Raw genomic sequence first — 22,529 nt, forward strand, 5'->3', positions numbered from 1 at the left:
ATGTCTACAAATATATGAAGGATGTAAAAAGAAAGAAAATAATAGGACTGTCTAAGATTATATGAAGTAGCTTATTAGAAATAGTTGAGTTAAATCTGGCAGCAGAAAAAATGCACCACGTAATTGGACAAATATTCTGATACTGATGTACAGTAGACAATGAAATATCTTTCTTTTGACAAGTGGGAAGAATGTAAAAAAGGCTATTTTAAAATACGTCTGCACAGATTGCCAGGGAATTTATACCATGGGTAGTAACTCTGCATGGGCAGTGTTATGGCTGAAAAGATCTTTGAGGTTCTGATGTCTGTGTCTGTACCCAGATAATGCAAGCTATATATACCCAGGAGATTTTTATTGAGGAAAGGATATATTAAATACAAAATTTCAAGCTATGATTTGTTCTCTTCAACCGTTTGAGCCTATCTCATCAAGAAAGAGTCTGAAAGATGGACTTTTTCCAATGTTCCAAATTCCACTTAGCTTAAAAGAATTATACACACAAGTCTATGTTAATACAAATTTAAATGAGCTATAGGAGGTAGCATACAGGCATGCATCAATGGAGGTTCTTTTATTTGCTGACATTTTCTGTGGCTAATGATGAGACCATTTAAATCTTTCTTGGCATGTGTAAAAACAAGCAGCAAGGCAAAGATTTAATAAATGTATTCTTTTATTAATTGATGCATGTCAGACACTCAGACAGAATCCTCAACATTTAGCAATAACATTTGCTGAAAGTCCAGTTTAGAAGAACATCTTGCATTCATCAACTATAGGGTAGTGGAAAAATAGGAATAGTAGACAAGGATTACCATTTTGCCTAGCCTTTGCTATTTTCTTTTTGTGTACATGAACAAAAACAAGATATAATCTAATAACAGTGCACTAAATTATTTAGTCTTGCTCAAAGTTATAGAAAGACAAAAAAAAAAATCATTTTTATACAGCAATTTTTTTCAATACATGGAAGAAAAATATATGCTATCTAAAATGTTCAAAAAAACCCCCAGCAAAACTGCAGTTCATCCTACAAAATTCTTTTTGTTGCTATCAGATGCAAAAAGATGACAACTGCATGTCAGTAACTTTGTCATATGTATGTTGTGCATGATATTAAACTAATTTCTTGAGCAGCTCTACATAAAAGAGACAGATACAAACTGAGCAAGAGTAATAAAAAAAATCTCCATTATTGCAAAACTAGATATGGAAAACTTTAGTTTATTCATACTGCTGACAATTCTTTATTTCCTTTTCTTGAGGGAAGAGTAAGTGATGCTGGCATGAATCTACATGGCTACATAGCTGCTCAGAAATATTGAAAAACTCATTTTAATTCTTAAATCTGCAAATTCTTGTAACTGAAATGAAACAGATTGTTAAGAACTAGATCTGATTACCTACCTGCTATCTACATAAAGTTTCCCTTTTTAATTAATTGGTAATTAATCTGGCAGGGGCAATTCTAGATTCCAGTCCCTCCTGAAAGAACTTACCATGTACTTTCATTACATCATCCGTCAGACATCAGCCCTACAAGCATAGGCCAGAAAACTGGATTCACCCCTTCTTAACTAAGCATCTGAAATGCTAAGATAGAGACCAATCTTTCTGTCCAGCTGAGTAGCAAAGTATTTCATAGAAACAGCTTCGAAAGGAGAGCTATGGGGGATGTAAGGATAGCAGAGGTGGTTAGGGTGTTTTTCCAGCAGGTAAAATTTTGAGTCTCCTCACAGCAAGAAAATAAATTGTAATGTAGTCTTCCATGCCTTGGTTGTACTATGTAAAGGTAGGCACCTTCAGGAGTGCATCCCTCTTCACTTCTCTGAAGAACTCCATGCTCTAGAAAGAGCTAAAGAAATTATCAGCTCAGAAGGGATGAGAGAGTGAATGGATCCCTGTCAGACTGCTGGGAAGTGTAAGTAGCCTTTAGAAAGCATTTAAGACTGACCTGAAATTTGTGTAGGTTAGGAGTTTTGTCTTGCACATTGCAGCTTTTTCTCAGAAAACAGCTCTGACACACAGATCAGGATGGGATTCTGGTTGCTGTGGCAGTTCACTAGAGAAATGCATGCAGGTCCCTTTATTCACACACACACACACGTGTCTTGAACCAACTCCCTTGAATCATCACCTGTACCTCAAGACCATCAAGACTCTGCACCCAGAATTAAACCCTTCACCAAGTGTACAGCCTAAACCTCAGGTCTTTCCTGCTGCTGGTCTCCTACTTGCCAGATTGTGATCTTGAAGTTTGCTAGCAGGACATTATACACACACACTCTGCACCACCATGCTATTATTCTCAACCCTAAAATGGTTAAGAATAGAGTTTAATAAGAACACAGGGCAGACTGGAATGATCAGGCAGCCAACAGGTTTGCTAACCAGCAGTGTTTGCACATGAATGGCCTCTCTTATACTCTGTCTTCTCCTACTATTTCCATGCCAGTTCCTCAGCTCACCTTAATACATCTCTTTCTCTGCCCTTATTTTCTCCCATGTAAACAACCCACCCCAGGTACCCTTTCCTTATTGCTCCCTGTTTTGCTAACCCTCTGTGAAATCCTGCCATTCCTCACAGCACTGACTTTTGTTCATCTGCCTATGCTGTTACTTTTCACCTCCAGATAAATCTCATCCCACATCCAGCAGTTTCTCACATTTTGCTCAGGCAAGGACAAAAATCCCTACATGAAACATAAGCTTAAGTGGATATGTGTAACTGAATATCCAAACAAGGAATACTGAGATCCCCTTTGCACAGGTGCGGACAGGAGTTCCAAGAAAAATACCTTCTCTCATAAAAAAAAATTTTGAGTTTAATGGTAGACAGAGAGGAAATCTGACAATTTAGCCACATCAGAAGAGAACCATATGGTGTTCTCATAAGAATAATATTTTGAAAAAAGTGGATATGTGTAACTGAATATCCAAACAAGGAATACTGAGATCCCCTTTGCACAGGTGCGGACAGGAGTTCCAAGAAAAATACCTTCTCTCATAAAAAAAAATTTTGAGTTTAATGGTAGACAGAGAGGAAATCTGACAATTTAGCCACATCAGAAGAGAACCATATGGTGTTCTCATAAGAATAATATTTTGAAAAGGGAACTGTGGGCCCCAAGGAGAACAGCAGTTTTGGTGTCACTGCCATGCCTTACTCTGATTTCCTGAGAAGAGTTCTTATCACCTCCTTTAAACGTGAGGGAGACTTTTACTTTCCTCATCTTGAATTTTTTTAGTAAATCATAATCTAGCAGTAAAAGTTTTGACAGAATATTGCAGGGATGTATTCCCACTGTTATTATATTTGTAAAAAGTCAATATGACCAATATTTCACTTTTCAATTTTTAGTTTTTAATTTGTTTCATTAGTTTACCATCTAACACTCCAAAGATTTTATGACCACTATTTATATTTAGTGCCATGATGGAAAACTCACTGAGTTTTGCCTACATGACCTAATAAATACATTCCAGACTCCTGCCTCCCCTTGCCCTTGTTCAGGAGGTTGGGAAGCTCCCTGCCTTGTAGTCCAGCATATCAACAGTTTTATCCTTTCCTAAAACAGTCAGCGCCACTCTCAAGGTCATAGTGAACTGCAGCAAGTTGCTCAGTCTGTTTACAACTGATTATTCTGAAATCCATGGATCCTTTGAAGCTTCTCAAATAAAAGTTTATCCTTACATCCTTTCACAAGCAACTATGTGAACAAGCACTTCGCAATTCTCCATAAATAAGTGTAAGACCACATATATGAGACAAGAAAAGAATTGAAAACTCCTAATAGGAAATTTAAGATAAGATCTTCCTCCTCTTTTTTTTTCCAAAACAAGTTCTACCTTACAATTTTGTGAAGGACATACAATTTAGTATTTTACCATTCTCTGTCTCCCTAAAGAAAAAGCATTTATAGAGACTTCATCCATAGATACTTTTCTGGATTTCCCTGGGGAAAGTCCAACCACTGCTGGAATCTCACTGATAATTGTGAAGTAGAAGAGCAACATTGTGCATGAAAGGAAAAAATGATGTCTCAGCCAAACTAACACAGACCCAAAAAAAGGCCTTTCCTTATCAGCCTCCTGTGTCTTCCCTATCAGACCCTCCTTGCATTTTCTTGATGATAGAAAGGTGCCCATAAAAAGGAGGAACTGATCATTCTTACAAGAATTTTGTATTTCAGTCTACTTTGGGAGGTTTTTTCACTTGCCAGGTATATCATAAATCAGTGTCCTTGTCCCTGCTCCTTTTATTTCAATCTGGGATTTACTAGGAAGTCTTCTGGAAAACTGCCTCGAAGGAAATTTAACATAAACGGGAAGGCATCACTTTTGGAATCAAGTCAAAAAGACAGTGACTTGATGCGGTTCCAAGGAAACAGATGCAGATTCTTATCTATTTATACTATTAGTCTATCCATTATTTTGCCTGGAGATGCTTAGGGCTCACAAAGCATCATTGTATCTTGAAATTTACACATGGTCTTCTGAAGTTTTAAGTTACACAATAAACTTAGCACAGTGATCAGTTTTGTCCTGTGCTTCTCATTAAAATGGCAGCTATAAAACTTTTAACAAAACAGCCTGTGAAGTAAACCAATAATTTCTGCAGGATCTCTTTCTTACATATTGCTTAAAATGAAACAATGTCCTTCTAAAAGCCACTGTCAAATGTCTATGGTAAGCTAGATGCCAGTTTTTTGCCAAGTGCTGTAGTACATGGGGAGGGAAAACATATACTGAACCTAAGCAAAGCAGATTTTGAAAAATGGCAAAGAGGAAAAATAACATACATAATTGAACAATACAGTCCAAGTATATTAACAGCATAAAAAACAGGTAGTCAATTAATCAATTGGTTTTCTGATTTTTATAGCAGAAACAATAATTAAGCTCCCAATATCTACTATTTGAGGTGATTGAGAAATTATTAAACCTACACAGAGTCATGTGGAACTGAATTAGGCTTTCTTTGCGTTCAAGGGTCTGTTCTTGAGAATTAAGACTGAGGCATACAGATTTTCTTAACTTCATTTTAAAATCTTTCCAGCTTCTCGCATAATAATATTCCTAACATTCTTAGGAGGGAAGGGGAAAAAAAAGGAGATTTGGGACAACAGTGTTGTGTTTGTTGATAAATTATTATAGATTTGAAGAGCTACAGTCTGGTAAGGACATCATTTTGACTGTCCTGTCATAAGTCTCAGATCATTACATTTCATCTGATTTTCACTATATTCAACCTAACACCTTCCATTTCACTCAATTGCACAGGATAGCTGGTGTGTATATATTGTATCTGTTCATATAGAACTGTACAAGTGAATAATAAGGTTTAGCACTGGAATGAGAGTTAGGATTAGCAAATAAGAGGATGCAACCTAATGAACTGAGAACATATTTTCCAAGGGAGCAATTCACCTTAAACAAGACACTGTGGGGTGTTTCTTCTTACAAATCAAGGTTAAGGATGGAAAATTCAGTCTGAATTTAAATCTGAGGGCTAACTCAAGAAGTTAGTAGATTAAAGCAAGTTAAATACAGTAGTGATTATGTTCTAAGGAGCCTGCATACTCACAGGAATGAGACTACCTTGTTCTTTGAGGCTTCTCACAGTCTAGAACTGTCAGGTATCACCTAGATAGGTTTGGCTTAATGTTAGGAACAACAAGATGGTTAGAGAAAGGGTAGAAAGAGGAGCTTCATCAGGCTAAGAAAATAATTTTAACATTCACAGAAGTGGTGCTTGCTCATCCTCTTTTCCTCAGCTGAGCTTGTAGTACTCCTACTACAGCAGTAGTCACTGCTAAATCAGACATGGCCCCACATAGCTGCTGAAACTGAAGGAGATAAAATGATTCCTCAAACAACATTAGTTTTCCATTTGTGCAGGAGCTGTGCAATTGCACAAGAGTTCTAGTCTGAGCTGATCCCTACAATGAGCCTTAACTGGAAGCAGAAACACTGTCAGCCTCAGAAATAATGTTGCAGGAGGAACCCGTTTTGCTTAAGCCCTTCAAGCATCTCTCATCACAGCATTTAAACTGTTTCTTAGACTCTGCCTCTTCAAATATGTCCCTGTATAGGCTGCTAGTTTAACATTAGTCCTGTGCCATATTCTGCCCCAAAACAAAAGTACAAACTGCTGTTAAAAAGATACACCTGTCATCAATAAAGGTGTGGATATTTCAAATTAATTTTTCCCTTTACCCAGCAGTGCCTAGCCATATCCTTATAGTTCTAACTAAACAGAAACACTCAGACAATACTCTCAGGCACATGGTGTGATTCTCAGGGATGTCCTGTGCAGGGCCAAAAGTTGGACTGGGTGATCCTCATGAGTCCCTTATAACTCTGAATATTCTGTGATTCTGTAAGTAAAACTATTGCAAGGTTCTAATGTCAAGTGTTACTGTTGGCTCAAAGCCTCACTGCTTCAGGCTAGCTTCTCCACAGATCTAGGTTGTGAATAGATGCCTGGAGTGGTCCAGATTCATACCAAGTCAGAGAAGGAGATACCATACTATAGCAAAGAAAGAAGCTCAACATAACAAAAAGCTCAAAGACAGTTTCGGGAGCCAGGAATTACCCAGAGTCCTTGGCCTCTGCCCACTTCCAGGACAAAGACTAATGAAAGGCCAAGTCAATGGATATGCTTAAGGTTCAGAAAACTGAAGCTGATGAACTAATGGATATTTTTCAAGAAATACAAACGGTCTAAGCCAGGAATAGATTTTTAGTTTACATCTCCTCGAGCTATTAATTTTGAAGTTGAAGGCACTTTGCTTGAGGAAAGGCTGTTCTTACAATGAAAGTTGTGTTTATTGTTTGGTTAAAGATGATGCACTTTTCTGCTGTATAGCTGAGATTTCACTTCAAGGTTTAATTCAGAACTAGTGCCCCATGCCATCAGAAGAAACAGCAAGTAGACTCAAGCCACTGCCCATTCTCATGAGAGGTTGGCAGCAGCTACCTGTTTAGTGAAATCTACTTCAACACAGTCCCTGATCCAAAACATATACTAGAGCTTAGTACTAGACTCGTCCAACCTGCTACATCCCAAACTAAAGCAGACTCGTACAAAGAGGCACGTGTCCTTAACCTAAGCTGTAGTCTACTCCTACCAAAAAAAACCCCAAAGCCAAACAAGAGAAAAATCCCCAAACCCCACTTTTTGACTACTTTATGCATTAACCCTAATCTTAACCCTAATCCTAAACTAAACCACCAAAATCCAGTCACCAAGACCTGTGTCCTAACAATGCCTAGTATAGGTCATGGCACCTAGGATTCAGTCTGATCACATTGCTCACAAAGTGCTAAAGCATAAATGTTTTATACTAGTCATTCTGAATGTGTGAGGAAAAAAATCCTTTATAGTAGTCCACACTTAAAAATTCTCTTTGCATGTGGAAAAAATTGCTAAGCTATTGCAGGAATCCAGAAGTGCGTGTGGGTTCATGTGTACATGTGTGTGTGTCTCTGTGTACGAAAACTGTTTCCTCTATCAGAGGTAGTTCGTGTTTTTATCATTTCCCACTGGAAAGGGCTTAAGCTAAAGAATTTTTAAATCATGTGTGGGCAAAATAACACCTCTGTTTGAAACCAAATGCCTATCATCTCACCATTTCTCACAGTAAGTAACAAGTGCTACACACTCCACTCCAAATAACTGGCATTATACTCTTTCCAGCCTAAAAGTACTGTGAAATATTAGATGTAAATTTACAAAAGTGCTTAGGCACTACATGCCATGTAATTCCAGTTTCAGTGGGATTTTTAGGCATGCACTGACAGTTTATAAACAACATATTGTAGCCCTCAGGTCAGGCTGTGCATGGAAGTCTGTCTCTCAACTGCTAGGGTGAGATGCCAGTCACTTCTCGCCATACCTCCATGCACATGTGCTTTAGTGGGGAGGGAGAAGATGGTCATGCAGGCTGGAACAAAGCTCTGTGACTTGCAGCCAAGCGTGGAGCTAACAAACACTGCTGTCAGGGCTACAGGGTACTCTGTGCCTTCTCACATAGCTGCTGTGGGACTGGCTCTTACAACAGCAGAGCAGACATGGCATCTGTTTTGGAAGGAAGTCTAGTTAGTATTTTCTGAAGCCTAAGTCTGATGGATAAAGAAGAGAGTATGTGAAGATTTTTGTTTATATTGTTAAAACTGCAAGTGGCATCTGCTTAAAGCTAATTAGATGCTGAAAACTTTAAGACAAGGATCAAATATGATGTGCAAAGTTACAGTCTAAATCCAGTTTATGGCATGGCTGTTGTCACAGAAATTGTGATAAATTTGTGTCTGTATGTAGACAAATATATGTGGTGTATGACAAAACCTTTTTTCTGTTATTAATTTCTGTTCAGTTGCTTGTATTTTGTTAATGAACATGAAGAGATAAAATTATTTTGGAGAGGGGCTCTAATGTAAAACAAGCAAACATTTTTATTTAATCCAAAACACACAAAGAATATATGTTTCTGCATACAACTTACAACCATGTTTTGAAAATGTAGCAAGGCAAACATGGTTTATACCTATATGCTATGGCAGAAATCCAATATTCATCTGCTGTTCATATTGCAAGAAAATGAGATCATTAAGGTCAGAAAGAACAGCTGCTTTAATTATAACACCCTGATATATCATATCAAAGTTTTCATCATCTCACACAAACTCTGAGAACATACTCCAGGGATTCATTTCTCTCATCCTGCTTTTCCTTCGGAAGGAGACTACATAAGTACGCTCCAGAGCACTGGTTGCTTCGTGTGGTGCGATGCTGTATAAAATTATTTTACCCCAAGCTTGATAATGCTAAGACAACTCTTATTAATCTACCTTTTACAGTCTTTATTCCTCTTTCTGTGGTGGCAGCAGTAGGGGAAAATATTTTTGACAGCTGGGAAGCTGCCTGCAGGCTTCATGGTCCTGCTGCCACACGTCCCCCACAGGCCTCTGCTCAGGAGTGCTCAGTACCCACACCTACAGCTGGCAACACTGCTCTGCCTGAGGCACCCAAAGGTATCCCTTCTTTAAGGGCATGGCTGCTTTGTGTTTTAACAGATGCTATGCTTCTGGTAGCGGAGAGATTAGAGGGACCATTCAACATTGAATCAGTCATGGATCCTATTGATGTCAAGATTTCTGAAGCCATCATGAACATGCAAGAAAACAGCATGCAGGTGTCAGCAAAGGTACTGTGTGAGTTGCGCCTTCTCTGTTGTTGAATGTCACGAGTGGGGGGAAAAATCATCTCCACCATTTTTCTGTCTGGACTTTGAGAAAGGTTGTCCAGACCACCAGAAATTGCATTTGCTTGTTCGACAGTTCACCAGACTGCCTTTGAATTCTTCATCTAATCAAACAAGCGTGAACTTTTCAAAAGGAACTAGAAGGGAGAAAGCTACCATTCATTAAACTCCAAATTAATAGATGTAAGAGATTTAAGGAAAACAGAGTGTGCTGAAAATCAGTGGTAACTCTGTAAGCAACATCCTGCGGAGTATGGTTGGAAATTTCCACTCGTGTCTCACCCGTGATTCTCCATATTAACTTCCAAATGCATTTTGATCTATCTAGGTCAGACTGAAGTACATTGTGTTTGAGGTGAATACAGAAAATGTTCCATTTAACCTCCTTTAATGGCCACTCGGGAAATATTACATCGGACAGTCTGTGATTATCAGACCTCAGCAGGGGAAATATTACATTGGACAGTCTGTGATTATCAGACCTCAGTTTGATAGAGTTTTGTCTGGATTCTGACACGAAGATAAACGGAGCTAATGATACCAGCTTCTTCCTTTCCATTTTTAATGTGTGTGTGTATACATAGAGCACCACAACCTCTGAACTTTGTGTTAATAAGGTCCTTCTAATTCAGTAGCAGGTAATGTCTTTGCCTTAATATTCTTCAGTGCACTGTGGCTGAAAATCAAAAGTCAACATTTTGCCAAGTTCTGTGCATTTAGGAGTTTCTATCTCCCATTTAACTCCCAGTAGTCAGCTAGGTGCTGGCCAGACTGCCTTCTGAGTCAGTGAATTTCCATTTCTTGGAAAGAAGCTGGTGTAGCTTGGAAAAATCTGGGGACAAAAGGCAGGAGGCTGAGGCCGATATGCTTCCTGCCAACTCAAAATTAGATTCATAGATTCATAGATTGTTAAGGGGTTGGAATGGACCTTATAGATCATCTAGTCCCACCCCACCATGGGCCGGGACCCCTCCCACTAGACCAGGTTGCTCCAGGCCTTATCCAGCCTGGCCTTGAACACTGGCAGGGTTGGGGTTGGGGCAGCCACTACCTCCCTCGGCAACCTGTGCCAGTGTCTCATCACCCTTACAGTAAAAAACATTTTCCTGATTTCTCATCTAAAATACCCCTCCTTCAGTTTGCACCCTTTACCCCTCATCCTATCATTGCAGTTCCTAACATTGCACTCTCCAGCTTCCTTCTAGGCCCCCTTCAGATACTGGAAGGTTGCTATGAGCTCTCCATGCAACCTTCTCTTCTCCAGGTTGAACAGCCCCAACTTCCTCAGCCTGTCTTTATAGGGAAGATGCTCCAATCCTCTTATCAACTTCATGGCCTCCTCTGGACTTGCTCCAACCATTCCATGTCCTTCTTACGTTGAGGGCACCAGAACTGCACACAGTATTCCAGGCGGGGTCTCGCAAGAGCAGAGTAGAGGGGGAGAATCACCTCTTTTAACCTGCTGGCCACACTTCTTTTAATGTAGCCCAGAATCTGGTTAGCTTTCTGGGCTGCTAGAACACACTTACTGACTCATGTTGAGTTTCTCATCCACCATCACCACTAAGTCATTCTCCTCGGTGCTGCTATCAATAACTTCCCCACCTAACCTGTAGGTGTGCCTGGGATTACCATGACCCAGATGTAGAACCTTGCCCTTCGCTTTATTGCCATCAGCCCACCTTTCCAGCCTGTCAAGGTCCCTCTGGATGGCATCCCTTCCCTCCAGTGTGTTGACTGCCCCATACACCTGCGGTTCATCAGCACTCAGTTCCACTGTCCATGTCTCTGACAAAGATACTGAACAGGATCAGCCCCAGCACCAACCCCTGAGGGACCCACTCATCACTGGCCTCCACATGGACAATGAGCTGCTGACCACAACTCTCTGTGTGCAACCATCCAATCAGTTCTTTATCCACCAAGTGGTCCACCCATCAAATCCATGTCTCTCCAATTCAGAGACAAGGATGTTGTGCAGGACAGTGTCAAACGCTCTGCATAAGTCCAGGTAGATGATATCAGTTGCTCTGCCCCTTTCCACCAATGCTGTGGCCCCATCACAAAAAGTCACCAAATTTGTCTGGTATGATTTGCCCCTAGTAAAGCCATGTTGGTTATTACCAATCACCTCTTTGCTTTCCATGTGCTTAAGCATAGTTTCCAGGATAATCTGCTCCATGATCTTGCCTGGCATAGAGGTGAGACTGACAGGTCTGTCGTTCCCTGGGTCTTCCACTTTCCCCTTTTTATGCTTTTTATGGCCCCAGCACTGCAGGTTGCTAAGGGTTTCCTTCAAGATACTTTTTACTTTCAACCTACATGACGCGTTTTGGATTTTAGAAGCAGACTACATCCTGCACGATGGGACTTTGTTCTGGCAGCAGTGATCAAGGTGTTTAACTGCCAAATTCTCTCAAATATTTTGGGAATTGAAGGCCAGCTTCAGTAAATTCAGCCCTTACCTCAAAAAAGAAACAAAAAAATATTTTCACTGAAAACTTACCCAAAGCCCAGGTGTATTTAATTTTCCTTTTCTACTTGTTTGGTTTTCACAGTTCTTCCATTAGTTGGGAAGCTGCATCCCCTGCCAGAGTCCAATGGCATCTTGGCACAAGCTCATCTCAGTACTCGTTTGTAGCAGAGCAGACTGTTTCTCCTGTCCCTCATGAATATTTTATTTGCTGTGAAGATTAACAGCAACCCCACTTGCAATGCAAAAGTTTTTCCTCTAAGAGAAACTTTAGCCAATATTTTTTTTTAATCTTGAAAAACAGAAGAGAAATTATATCAACAAAATTTATTTTATTTTCATAGATAACAGAGCTGTCTATCCTTGAGGGACCTTTGCATATTTCTGTGTGGACCATTATTCTCCTGAAATGTGATTTCCTCATGTTCCTAGGTTATATCCATCGGTTTTTTTCAGGTACTAACACATGGAAATGCTTTATTCTTAAAAAAAAAAATGAAAATAAATCATAGAAAGGCAAAGGCTTTGGGTTTAGTGCTGTGCTCTTCTATGTCATGTCAGATCTGTAGAGATGATACATGAACAGTCTTCAAATCAGTCCTCTGTTGTCTAATTTTCCCCCCTTATACATACTGACCACTTAGAGCTTACTGAGAATGACAGATACCTTGCCAGATGTAATGGGGTGCATGGAATGCAATTGCAGACCTAATGTGGGAGAAAAGCCATGCTTGTCAATTATTCTGAGATGCTGCTCAGAAAGCTTCAGGCAGGATGTTGAAATCATGATATTTTCTCTCTCTTCAGACAATTTTGTATCTTGTATTTGACTGTACCCACTGAAAAACATGGTGACTAGAAATCACAGCTATTTTTCTACAAGTCACTCAGCACCTTTTTACAGTGGGAAAATGATGACGCACTAATAATATTGTGCCTGTAACACCCACATACACATACATTATTTTTCACCACTGACATGCAGCCTTTTCTACCTCAAAATCTTGTTGATGTCTGGGAGAAGGCTCTATGCTGTATTCAGTAGAATTTTGGGCCACGTTATATTATGCTGTTTCTCTTTTAAAAGGAGTGGAAAAAATGAAAATTAACAGTTTCTTCCTCAAGGACCTCTCACTTCTTCCATCCTCTTTGTGGGCAGACCTAGAGTTCATTTAATATAAAATCTGTACATTCCTGTTTCAAATGTTTACATAAAATTGCCCTATTCCAAATGTCATTAACATTAATTTGCACTATCAATTGTTCTTTGTATCACAAAATTATGCTTTGCATGATATCAGCTGCAATTATATATTGAAGTTTACTTGAAAAAGGTAGAATAATATTTGATATAACACATCGACTGTACAGTGCATATGGTGGCACAATCAACTGAGCAGCAATGCACACTTTCCAACATTAAAAGTGTATAAAAATAGGTAAGAATGCATGCTCTCATGTGAATGAAATCTTCCATTTTAGACATCAGCAGAAAAATACACCTTTTCTAGGCATACTTTCTAAGTCTCCATTTTTATGGTTTGTCCCTCCATTCTTCACTTGATGTAGTACTGAAGGTCTTATGCAGTATAATTTCCCTAGAAATATGCACTTTCTATTCAGCACTATTTTTCTGAGAAATATTCTTGATGGTTACAGCTATACTAATAAATAAACAGGGAACAAGGACCAGTGCTTGATCCTGGGGCCAAAATGTCACAGCCTGATTCATTTCTATACTGCTGAGATCTCCTTTCTCTGGAGCTGTTTCTTTCTGCTGAGAACAAGTTGGAACAGTCCAAGAAAAAGCCAATGAGTTAACAATTAATCAGTGCAGACAGTCAAGGCTTATTGCTTGAGTTCACTCCTTGTCTTTCATTTCCTTAGAAGACACAAACCCTCTGTCTTCCACTCTTGATGGGTACACATCAATATTGAGACAGAGAATTATAGAGGTGCCACATGTACCTCTTCTATCTTTGTACTTCCAACCAAGGACATACGCACAGCCACGTCCCAGTAGCTGTCACTGCATAAAATGGAGCATCTCTGTTCCTTGACCATTAACTTTTCTCGTTTGCCTGATGATTGCAGTTGATTCTTCTAGCACAGTTCACATTAACCAGGTACTAGTGTTCCGTTAAGAACCTCCAGTTGAAGCTGAGGCTGCAGTCTTTCTCTGTTTTCTTGATATTTCCCTGCAGTTTATATTCAGCACTGGCTGTCTACAAAGTGTGACCCCAAATCTCTAGGCGTCCTCGCTGCTTACCTTGCACATCTGTCATGTCCCTGAATGTCAGCCACACAAGGTCCTTATTTTGCCTCAGGGAAAGTCCCATTCCTGACAGCTGTGATAACTGGAGATGTTTGTTAAGAAGGAGCAGTGGTCTAGAATGTCAGACCCCGAGGCCTTTCTGCTAAAGCAATCTATGTGCTTTGAATCACACCCAAGTTTCCCTTCTCAAAAACAACCACTGAAACCAGTTTCCATAGATTCATCATCCAACACTGGCAGCTATTCTTACAGAGTACCTTCCACAAACCAAAACACACAGAGGGCAAAACAATCAGCCTGGGCTACCTGAGATGCCTCCTGAGACATCAGCACCTTTTAAGAATAGGCTTTGCAATCTGGGTCTACCCAGACTTTAGTGGTGTTCCCTGAAGGTTGCCTCTGGCAGAAGTCAGGGTGCAATAGATTTACCTTGGGCTTCTGCTTATAATCTCTAAGACATGCTATCTTTTTTATTGAAATCTTTTTTTATTCGCGAGTGACACCTTTCTGGTATTTGAACATTATAGTGCCAAACTCAGTACTCAGTAAGATGTTGATTATTTCTCAGGCAAAAGTTTTATATTTTGTATATTGTTTCCCAAGGCTCAGCTCATATCCAAGACATAGTCATGGCAAACATTTACCGTATTTTCATTCTCCCTGAGGTAATTCAGGTAGACATACTCGGAGAGTCATAGCATATAAGTGCTCATTTCAATCTTGGCCAAACCAAGTGTATTTTGAGGGCCTTCACAATTTTCCCATGAGACTCTCAGTGACATTACCTTTGATTCCTCCTTCAAGTCAAAAAGTAAATCCTACATCTGCTCCGTTTTAACAACATGAATGTTTACTAGTTGACATCTGCAGAGCTTACTCATTCACAAGAAGTGGAGAAAAACTTAAAAACCAGCAGAAAATAAAACAACCTTTTTTTTTTTTTCCAAAATGGAAAAAATTACTAATTTGGTTGCATCAGCATGATCATGTCTCCATTGCTACTCAAAACACAACCTACTGGACTATTTTCTGCATTTAAAACAGTCTGGCTCTATACAGGAAAGCTTGACTGTTCTAAGTGTCATTTGACTGTCATGACAAGATTTTTCCACTTTCACAAAATCTATCCCATAACTGAGTTTCCCCTTAAAAAGTCTTAAATCTGCTTTTATCTAAGCTGATTGATGTGCCATTTTAACCTATAGATATATGTTCCTTCTCAGAAATTACTTCAGCTAAATGGATGAATGAGCTCCATGACATAGCAGACTACCTATGCATTATTTATGAGGAGGAAATCTTCACAGAACTACAACCAAGGTTCTTCTTAAAATAGCCCATGAGTTTCATATTAACAAAACCTCTTCATTTATCTGTGTTCTTTCCAGAGCTCTGTGCAGGAAAAATATAATGGCATTTCAGGTGAAAAAATCAATGCTATTCTATCTGAAGATAAAAGAGTCAATGGAGCAGAGTCATACAGAGACACTCAACTGGAAACACTGAGCACTAGCACATGGCTAGATAACAGTATGACTCAAGGCTTCATAGAGAACAAACTATACCTTCAGCAAAAATTCAAGTTCTCCTGGGAAAAGGACATTTTTACAGTATGTACATTCTAGTCCTGAAGTAAATACCTCCGTTTAGTCAGCTTGATAGATACTATTCTTCATTGGCTCTGTTGACTTGCTCTCATGGCTTGGTTCATATTCCTGACCATAGAGATCTGGTCCATTTGAGCTGTAAGTGCAGTTCAGTGAAGAATGGGTTTGTGTTAAGGCAGTCAACAGATGTCTCAGATATTCCAGGACATCACAAACTACTGTAGATGCTGATGTGAGAGAAAATGAAGGAAGCTTTTGATCTCCACTGTCTCAAATGTCTCAAATGGACACTTAGATATTTAGCTTAAATGTAGACACGCACATGTACACACCTAAATGTAGGTTTCTTAATTTCAAATGTAATCCGATGTCTCAGTTCAGATGAAATGGACTGCACCAACTATATATGTAGAATGCAATCTTTTAAAGAGAGTGGATTTATGTTACCAATTCACAGCATGCATAATTAAGCACCTGAATATTTTTCCAGAAATTGCTCAGTGTCTCTGAGTAGCATTGTGAAGAAAGTATTTCATGTGCTTCTTAGGAAGCATTTGTTAATATCAGTTATTAGCCTTACATTTTCTGTTCTGTCAGTTAATACCAGGATGCAGATTAGAAAATGTCTCTTTTGCATTCAAAGTTTAGTTACTGAATATTGTATCCGTACTGCATTTCTGCCCGGTCATTTAAAAAGTAAGTTATTTCTCCTCTGTGATGGAAAAATTACTGTCTAATTTCCTTGTCTATTATTGTCTGACTGTATGTAAATTTGTTCATATAAAACCACTTGCTACAACTACTTGTATGAACCTAAATTCCACAAGTTCTATGTTGGGTTGTTTTCAGTATGTCATAAAAACGATGAAATATAAATTATGTAGTCTTGCAGTTGTACCACATGGTCATACAAGTAGCCTAACAGCCACACATTGTGAAACTGAAGAAGAAATGCCCTCACTTTCCTTTCCCCTGAGAATCTAGTTGCATGTTTTGGATAATTGTCACATGTCTTTGTAAGCAAATACCTGATTGCTTAAGTGAGTAAATGGGATTTCACAGATACCTAAAAAAACAGTTATGTTTTCTGAGTATAACTTATCTTAATTCAGGAGTATGAATAAACTTTTGTAAATGTAACTGATGCCCTCAACATATATATTTGGCCATTTAAATTGTGCAGTATCATACGCAATCATGTATAAATCCTGAACATTAGTCTTAGTTGAATCTTCTTCACAGAATAAAAATAAGATTCTTTCCTGATTAAAAATTTAGAACTTTACAAGTTAAATTATCTTTCTTGGTTGATTAAATGATTTATTGCACAATCGTCCTCCTGACTATGGGAGTTAGAAACTCTTACATCTTGCAGTTATTCTCAAAACAAACCAAGCAGTATTCCACTCATAAAGTAAAAATCCCAGTGACCATACTGTCTCAATGGCCATACAACAGCTGACTTGCTGAACTTTGAGCCAAAACAGGATCAATCAGCTTCTTTCAGCAAATTTTGGATCATCTGGGGCTTCTAAATTAACACCAAGAAACCTAACTTAGAATTACTAAATTGCATTTTATCCTGAAAGAAACGAAAGTCACACCACCCGTGGCTACTTCAGGACAGAACCACTCAAGGCAGAAAGTCTAAAAGTCTAGAAGTGAAACACGAGTCTTTCTGGTCACTGACTCACAACATAACTTGTGGGTTGTTGTCTTATTTGCCACACAAAAACAAGTAATTTGGCCCTACAGTCAGAACATAGCATCTGCACAGTTTTCACCTCCATGAAGCTCATTCAGACAGGTTATGTCATTCATTAAGGTTTTGTAAAATATATCTCACAAGAAATTCTGACATTTAATTTTTTTTCTTCTGAATGGAGGCAAAATGTTGAAATAGCTAAAATACAGTTGTCACAAAAAGAGAAAGCTGATTCCAGAACTGAAAAAGGTGGTTTAAAGGCAAACACTAGGACCCTACTTCAAGAGAGCACATGAGAATTTTAACTCTCTGGATATTCTGTGACAATGCCTCTGGGAAATATACTTGATATCCAGTAGTCAAAAGTGTCCTCCATGTCCTTTAGTACCTACCAGATACATAATACTGAAACTTTTTTCCTAAGAGAAATATATGAAAAATTTCATAACCCTGAACATTGTTTTTATACCTAGAAAACAACCACACTAACAGAAAATAGTTATCACTATTGCCCACAGTGTGTCCTGCCCCTCTTCTAGGGAGAGATTGGTAGGGAATAAGAAAGTTATCCAGTTATAAGACTATTCCATCATTGACCTTTTCTCTGAGACTACAAATAAGATTACAAGGCTGTAGGTAGGGGTTATGAATGACCTGTGATTCTGGGTAAATACCACATTTTAACAAAACCAAAAGCAGTTATCAACTAAGTCCTGCCACATAAGACATCCTCTTGCACATTTCACTTTCTGGAAAGACAGGAATTAAGGTGCTTTCAGATATTAACTTCTCATAATAATCACCTTCCTAAATTAAGGGGGGGTTTAAGGTCCCTATATATTTTTATACCTTAATTAATAATGCTTAATTATTAACCTGAGTTTTAATGCAGGCCAAGCACTCAGTTCACTATTATAAAAATGTCAGTCAAACCTGCTTTCAAACATACAAAAGAAAGAATAAAGAGACTAAAACATACCAGCTTCCCTTCTTTTAGGATTTTCATATAACCAACAATGTCTTTTTCAGGTTTTCCAAGGATGTGGTCAACCTAAACCAGCACCTGCCCTGAGATCTTCCCGTTCTGTCCCTGAAAACTTCAATACCCGGTTTAGACCATATAACCCAGAGGAGCGACCTACAACTGCTGCTGGCACAAGTTTGGATAGGCTGGTAAGGCAAAATATATTCCATTTTCAAATTTGTAGAAAAAGCTTGGTAACACTCTTCTGATTTAATAATTTCATAATCACTCTATTTAGCTTCTGTGCCAGCTCTTAAAGTATTCAGTAAGTCTTTTTTCTCTATTGGAAATGGTATAGAATTGCATTGTAGGAGAACAGCATGACTCAGTTTTTATGTATCAGAAATGTTAAAAGAAGATAGTAAACTCTTTCCTGGAGGTCAAAAAACAGATGAGCCATGGCAGGTACTTTGCATATAAAGTCTCTTTCATAAGTGATCTACAGCAATATTTTTATCTTTTTTAATGACAAAAGGTTGTGATAAAGCCATGTATAGAGCCATTTTAGCACCTAGTTGTCTAACTTACACACTTGCAAAGGCACATTGATTTATTTCACTTCTTTACTTAATTATAAAATTACCACTGCATTATTTCCATCCATCTCAAAAACTGACTTTTATCAGCTCAAAGTTCAGTGATCATTAATCTTGCTTTACTTATTCAATCATTTTGGACAAAATTGCTTTAAAATAAGATTATTTTCTTGACTGTCAGTCATTGGATTCACATTTTGGACTTCAGTGGTCCTGTTATTTCTACATCTATAGATTTACAGAGAGCTAACTATTACAGCTGTTAATACCATCTCAGTAATCATCTCTAGGTAAAGCCAATGAGCAAAATTAAAGAGTTGTAAAGCTTCTGAATTAAAACAGCATATTGCATGCCCAGAGGTTATTGGCTGCACACTTGTACAGCTTTGGTCTGTTTTGCTGAAGAGAGTAGTGCTCAGGGCTGTAGCAAGAGTGAGGGGAGAAGAGAACCCAGCTGGAAACAGGTGTAAGTTTCAGGTGAGCTGCACTCCTGGTGGGTGCCAGGCAGGTGCTGGCTGCATTAGGGGATCAAAATGTCTTGCTGTGGTTCTGATCATGAGCCTAAAATGTCTGGAACTTTCTCCAATATGCAACTTAAATCATTGGGCAGGAACCCAAATATGCTAACTCAGATGAGGACCTGGTTATCTTCTTGACACCATCGTTGTTCAGATTCATTTGAAGATCACAGTAGTCTTCCACACTGCCAATTTCCAATTACTTCTATCTAACCTGTATTCTGTCTACTCTACTCCTTCAATTTTCATGATAATTCAACAGGAATATAACATGGTGTTTCTAGTGAAGACATATGATTACCCTGCAGCAAAAAGCAATGTTTCTTAGTTCTCTGCACTTCTGGAAACAGTGCAGTCTGTTTTTCCTTAGAGGAGAAACAGAAAAGATTATTACCTCCATTGTCGACTTAGGTCTTTCTACCACAGCAGGCAGATAACCCAGTGGAATATATCAAGCTAAAACTCTGACTGGCAATACTCTTAATTTTACCCTTTCACTTTAGATTCAGAGAACCAGACCTTCTGTATTGCTCAGAGCAGAGGCCTGGTGAAGTGAAAGGTCACCATTTAGGTTTCAGTCATGTTCTGTCAAAGCTAAAGGTTGCAAACAGCAGAAATGGGGAGAAGAGCATAAAAAGGAAGTCTGGTAGCATAGTTCAGCTTGGATTAGTCTGGTGTTGTAAGAACAGTTCAAACATTTTTGCAACAAAAAAGGCAGATTTAAATGACAATACATATTGACATAAGGAGAATACTTCTAAACACATTAATATCCTTTTTAAATTACAACCTTCCAAATATTGAGCAGCATCCTGAGTGAAAAAGAGATGTGTCCTATGCTGCCAGCCTTTAGAGGCTGTAACTAATGAAAATTGCCAATGCAGATAATTCTTTACAACTCCTAATAACTTCTAGACTTTGAAAGGAGAATTTGTCACCATATGATTCAACTGTTTTGTTCATGCATTATTTCAGAAATAAAGCCCAAACGTTCTAGCATTGCTGCTGCTGCTTTAAAAAAATGTTCAAACCAAATACCTATTTGCTGTTCTTGGTGATGATATTTTAAATGATAACTATTTATGGTCTGTTAGTGATGAGTGTTGGTATCAAATGCATCTTGAAATGGCAGTGATGAACATATTGTCTTGTTCTGGGCTGACACCAGCAATCCCTCAAGCCAGAGATGGCCACTGACCTCATCTGGAGCTAGGGAAGGTTGTTTATGTGGGTTGGAGCAGGAGGCCATATTTCAGAGCTGTAATCCCTTAGCAGCTCTTGGAAGAGGTCACTGCCTGCATCCCACACCAACCTGGGTAATTTTATCCATAAGGACATAAATGCTGCATTCCTGAATTCCTGCCTGAACACCATTCAACCTATTTACATTAGAACTTTAGTATTTCGTGTGCTGAATCATTCCCTGAATCACATATTTCTCTTCATTAACTATAGCCAGAGCCTGGAGGACTAGCTTCATTTAGATCCTCCTAACCCTTGCATTGCTAACAGGACAAAAGGAGAACCCCACTCACAGCAGTTTTCCTGTCTGCACACAGATTGTTTTCTCATGTTTTACCTATTTACATTAGAACTTTAGTATTTCGTGTGCTGAATCATTCCCTGAATCACATATTTCTCTTCATTAACTATAGCCAGAGCCTGGAGGACTAGCTTCATTTAGATCCTCCTAACCCTTGCATTGCTAACAGGACAAAAGGAGAACCCCACTCACAGCAGTTTTCCTGTCTGCACACAGATTGTTTTCTCATGTTTTCATAATACAAATGTACTGCAATATTAGTATTTTGATGGTAGTGTCAAACAGTAAAAAACCCTTTTGATTATATAGATATAAGAAACAAGACTTTTCTCATGACTTGGCTGTTCAGTGTTACATTAATGCTTTTAGAAGTCTATTCTATGGAAGTCCAAACATACAGTTACATAAACCTCAAAAGAAGTGACAAACCACTGTGCTTTTATCTGTCTTTGACAGCATGTCCTCAGAAGAGACCAAGTTCAGAAAACATTTGCTCTGCATTTCAATCTAATACAAACATGTAGCATATCTGAACCAATTTTCTTTTTTTTGCTCCTGTTTATATACCCATTTGTAAGCTTAATGCAGTTGAGCATATTTTGTCAGATATGTTGCACAAAGCAACCCTCATAAGCAGCCTAGGCTGAAATCACCAGGTACTGAACCCATCTGAGAAACTGCTCCTTCATCCTTGACTGAACTTGTGTGTTATGTAGAGCGTGAGCTGAGACATCCCAGGGTATCTAAGACATGGGACAGGCAGGTACAGCACATGGATTAGAGAAGACCAGTATACTTCTGGAGCAGCAGTGGGGAGCTAGCTAGAATACACTGCAGCAGTTCAAGCAGTTCAAGATACTTATGCTCAGACAATTCAACCACACCTTCACAGCACAAGGCTTAGAAGTCAGGCTCTTTGTGAAGTCAATGGAGAGAGACACATCTTTGGAGAGTGATTCATCCCATCTGTCACAGACACCTCTCACGATAGGGAAACAAAAGGCTTGACTGAGATATCCACATATAGATATGCAAGACTGACATGCCTTGGAGTATGTGAGACACCTAGTTGAGCTGGCAGATAGGACAGCAATTTGGGATGCCCATGCCCTCCTGGACTGGCAGCTGAAGGCTGCATCCTAGAAGATGCCCACTATGTGACATCCAAGCAGGAGAACAGAACTGAGCCCCAGCTATTCTCTGTGGGTCCCACTGGGTGGAATTTAGCTACATAGTCACCTAATGCTCTTTGAGGTGCCTGCAGTCTTCAAGATGTCCAAAGGTGAAAACGAAGTTACAGAAGACCTGTCTGGAATTAAGATGAAATATTAAATTCACTTGCTATGCCTATATTTAGGTAACTGTATTCCACCCTATTTCTTTACTGACAGTAACAGAAGAAAAAATTAGGACTGCTCTGATTCAATACAGAGATCCATAGTGCAGGTGTCTATAACCAGCTATCTAAATTTGAAGTCTAGATGACTGTAGTTTTTATTGCTAACAAAGAGATATAAACTCCTTCATTCAGTTGCCTCAGCATGGGTTTAGGCAACTGAATTGAGATCAAATATTTCTA

At 38.9% G+C, this 22,529-nt stretch overlaps 1 protein-coding gene across 1 annotated transcript in view; it reads left to right on the forward strand.

Annotated features, from left to right (window-relative positions):
* Nucleotides 1-9,081: 9,081 nt before the first annotated feature.
* GPC6 (glypican 6) overlaps nucleotides 9,082-22,529 on the forward strand; it is a gene marked incomplete at its 5' end in the record, with an annotated part of 67,160 nt that continues 53,712 nt past the window's right edge. Inside the window, 2 exons of the mRNA XM_009075216.1 lie at nucleotides 9,082-9,212; nucleotides 18,359-18,502. Of these exons, the coding sequence (XP_009073464.1) occupies nucleotides 9,082-9,212; nucleotides 18,359-18,502 (275 nt within the window). The remainder of the gene's footprint in view (nucleotides 9,213-18,358; nucleotides 18,503-22,529) is intronic.

This window comes from Acanthisitta chloris, unplaced genomic scaffold, assembly GCF_000695815.1.
Source record: "Acanthisitta chloris isolate BGI_N310 unplaced genomic scaffold, ASM69581v1 scaffold3295, whole genome shotgun sequence".
NCBI classification, from domain to species: domain Eukaryota; kingdom Metazoa; phylum Chordata; class Aves; order Passeriformes; family Acanthisittidae; genus Acanthisitta; species Acanthisitta chloris.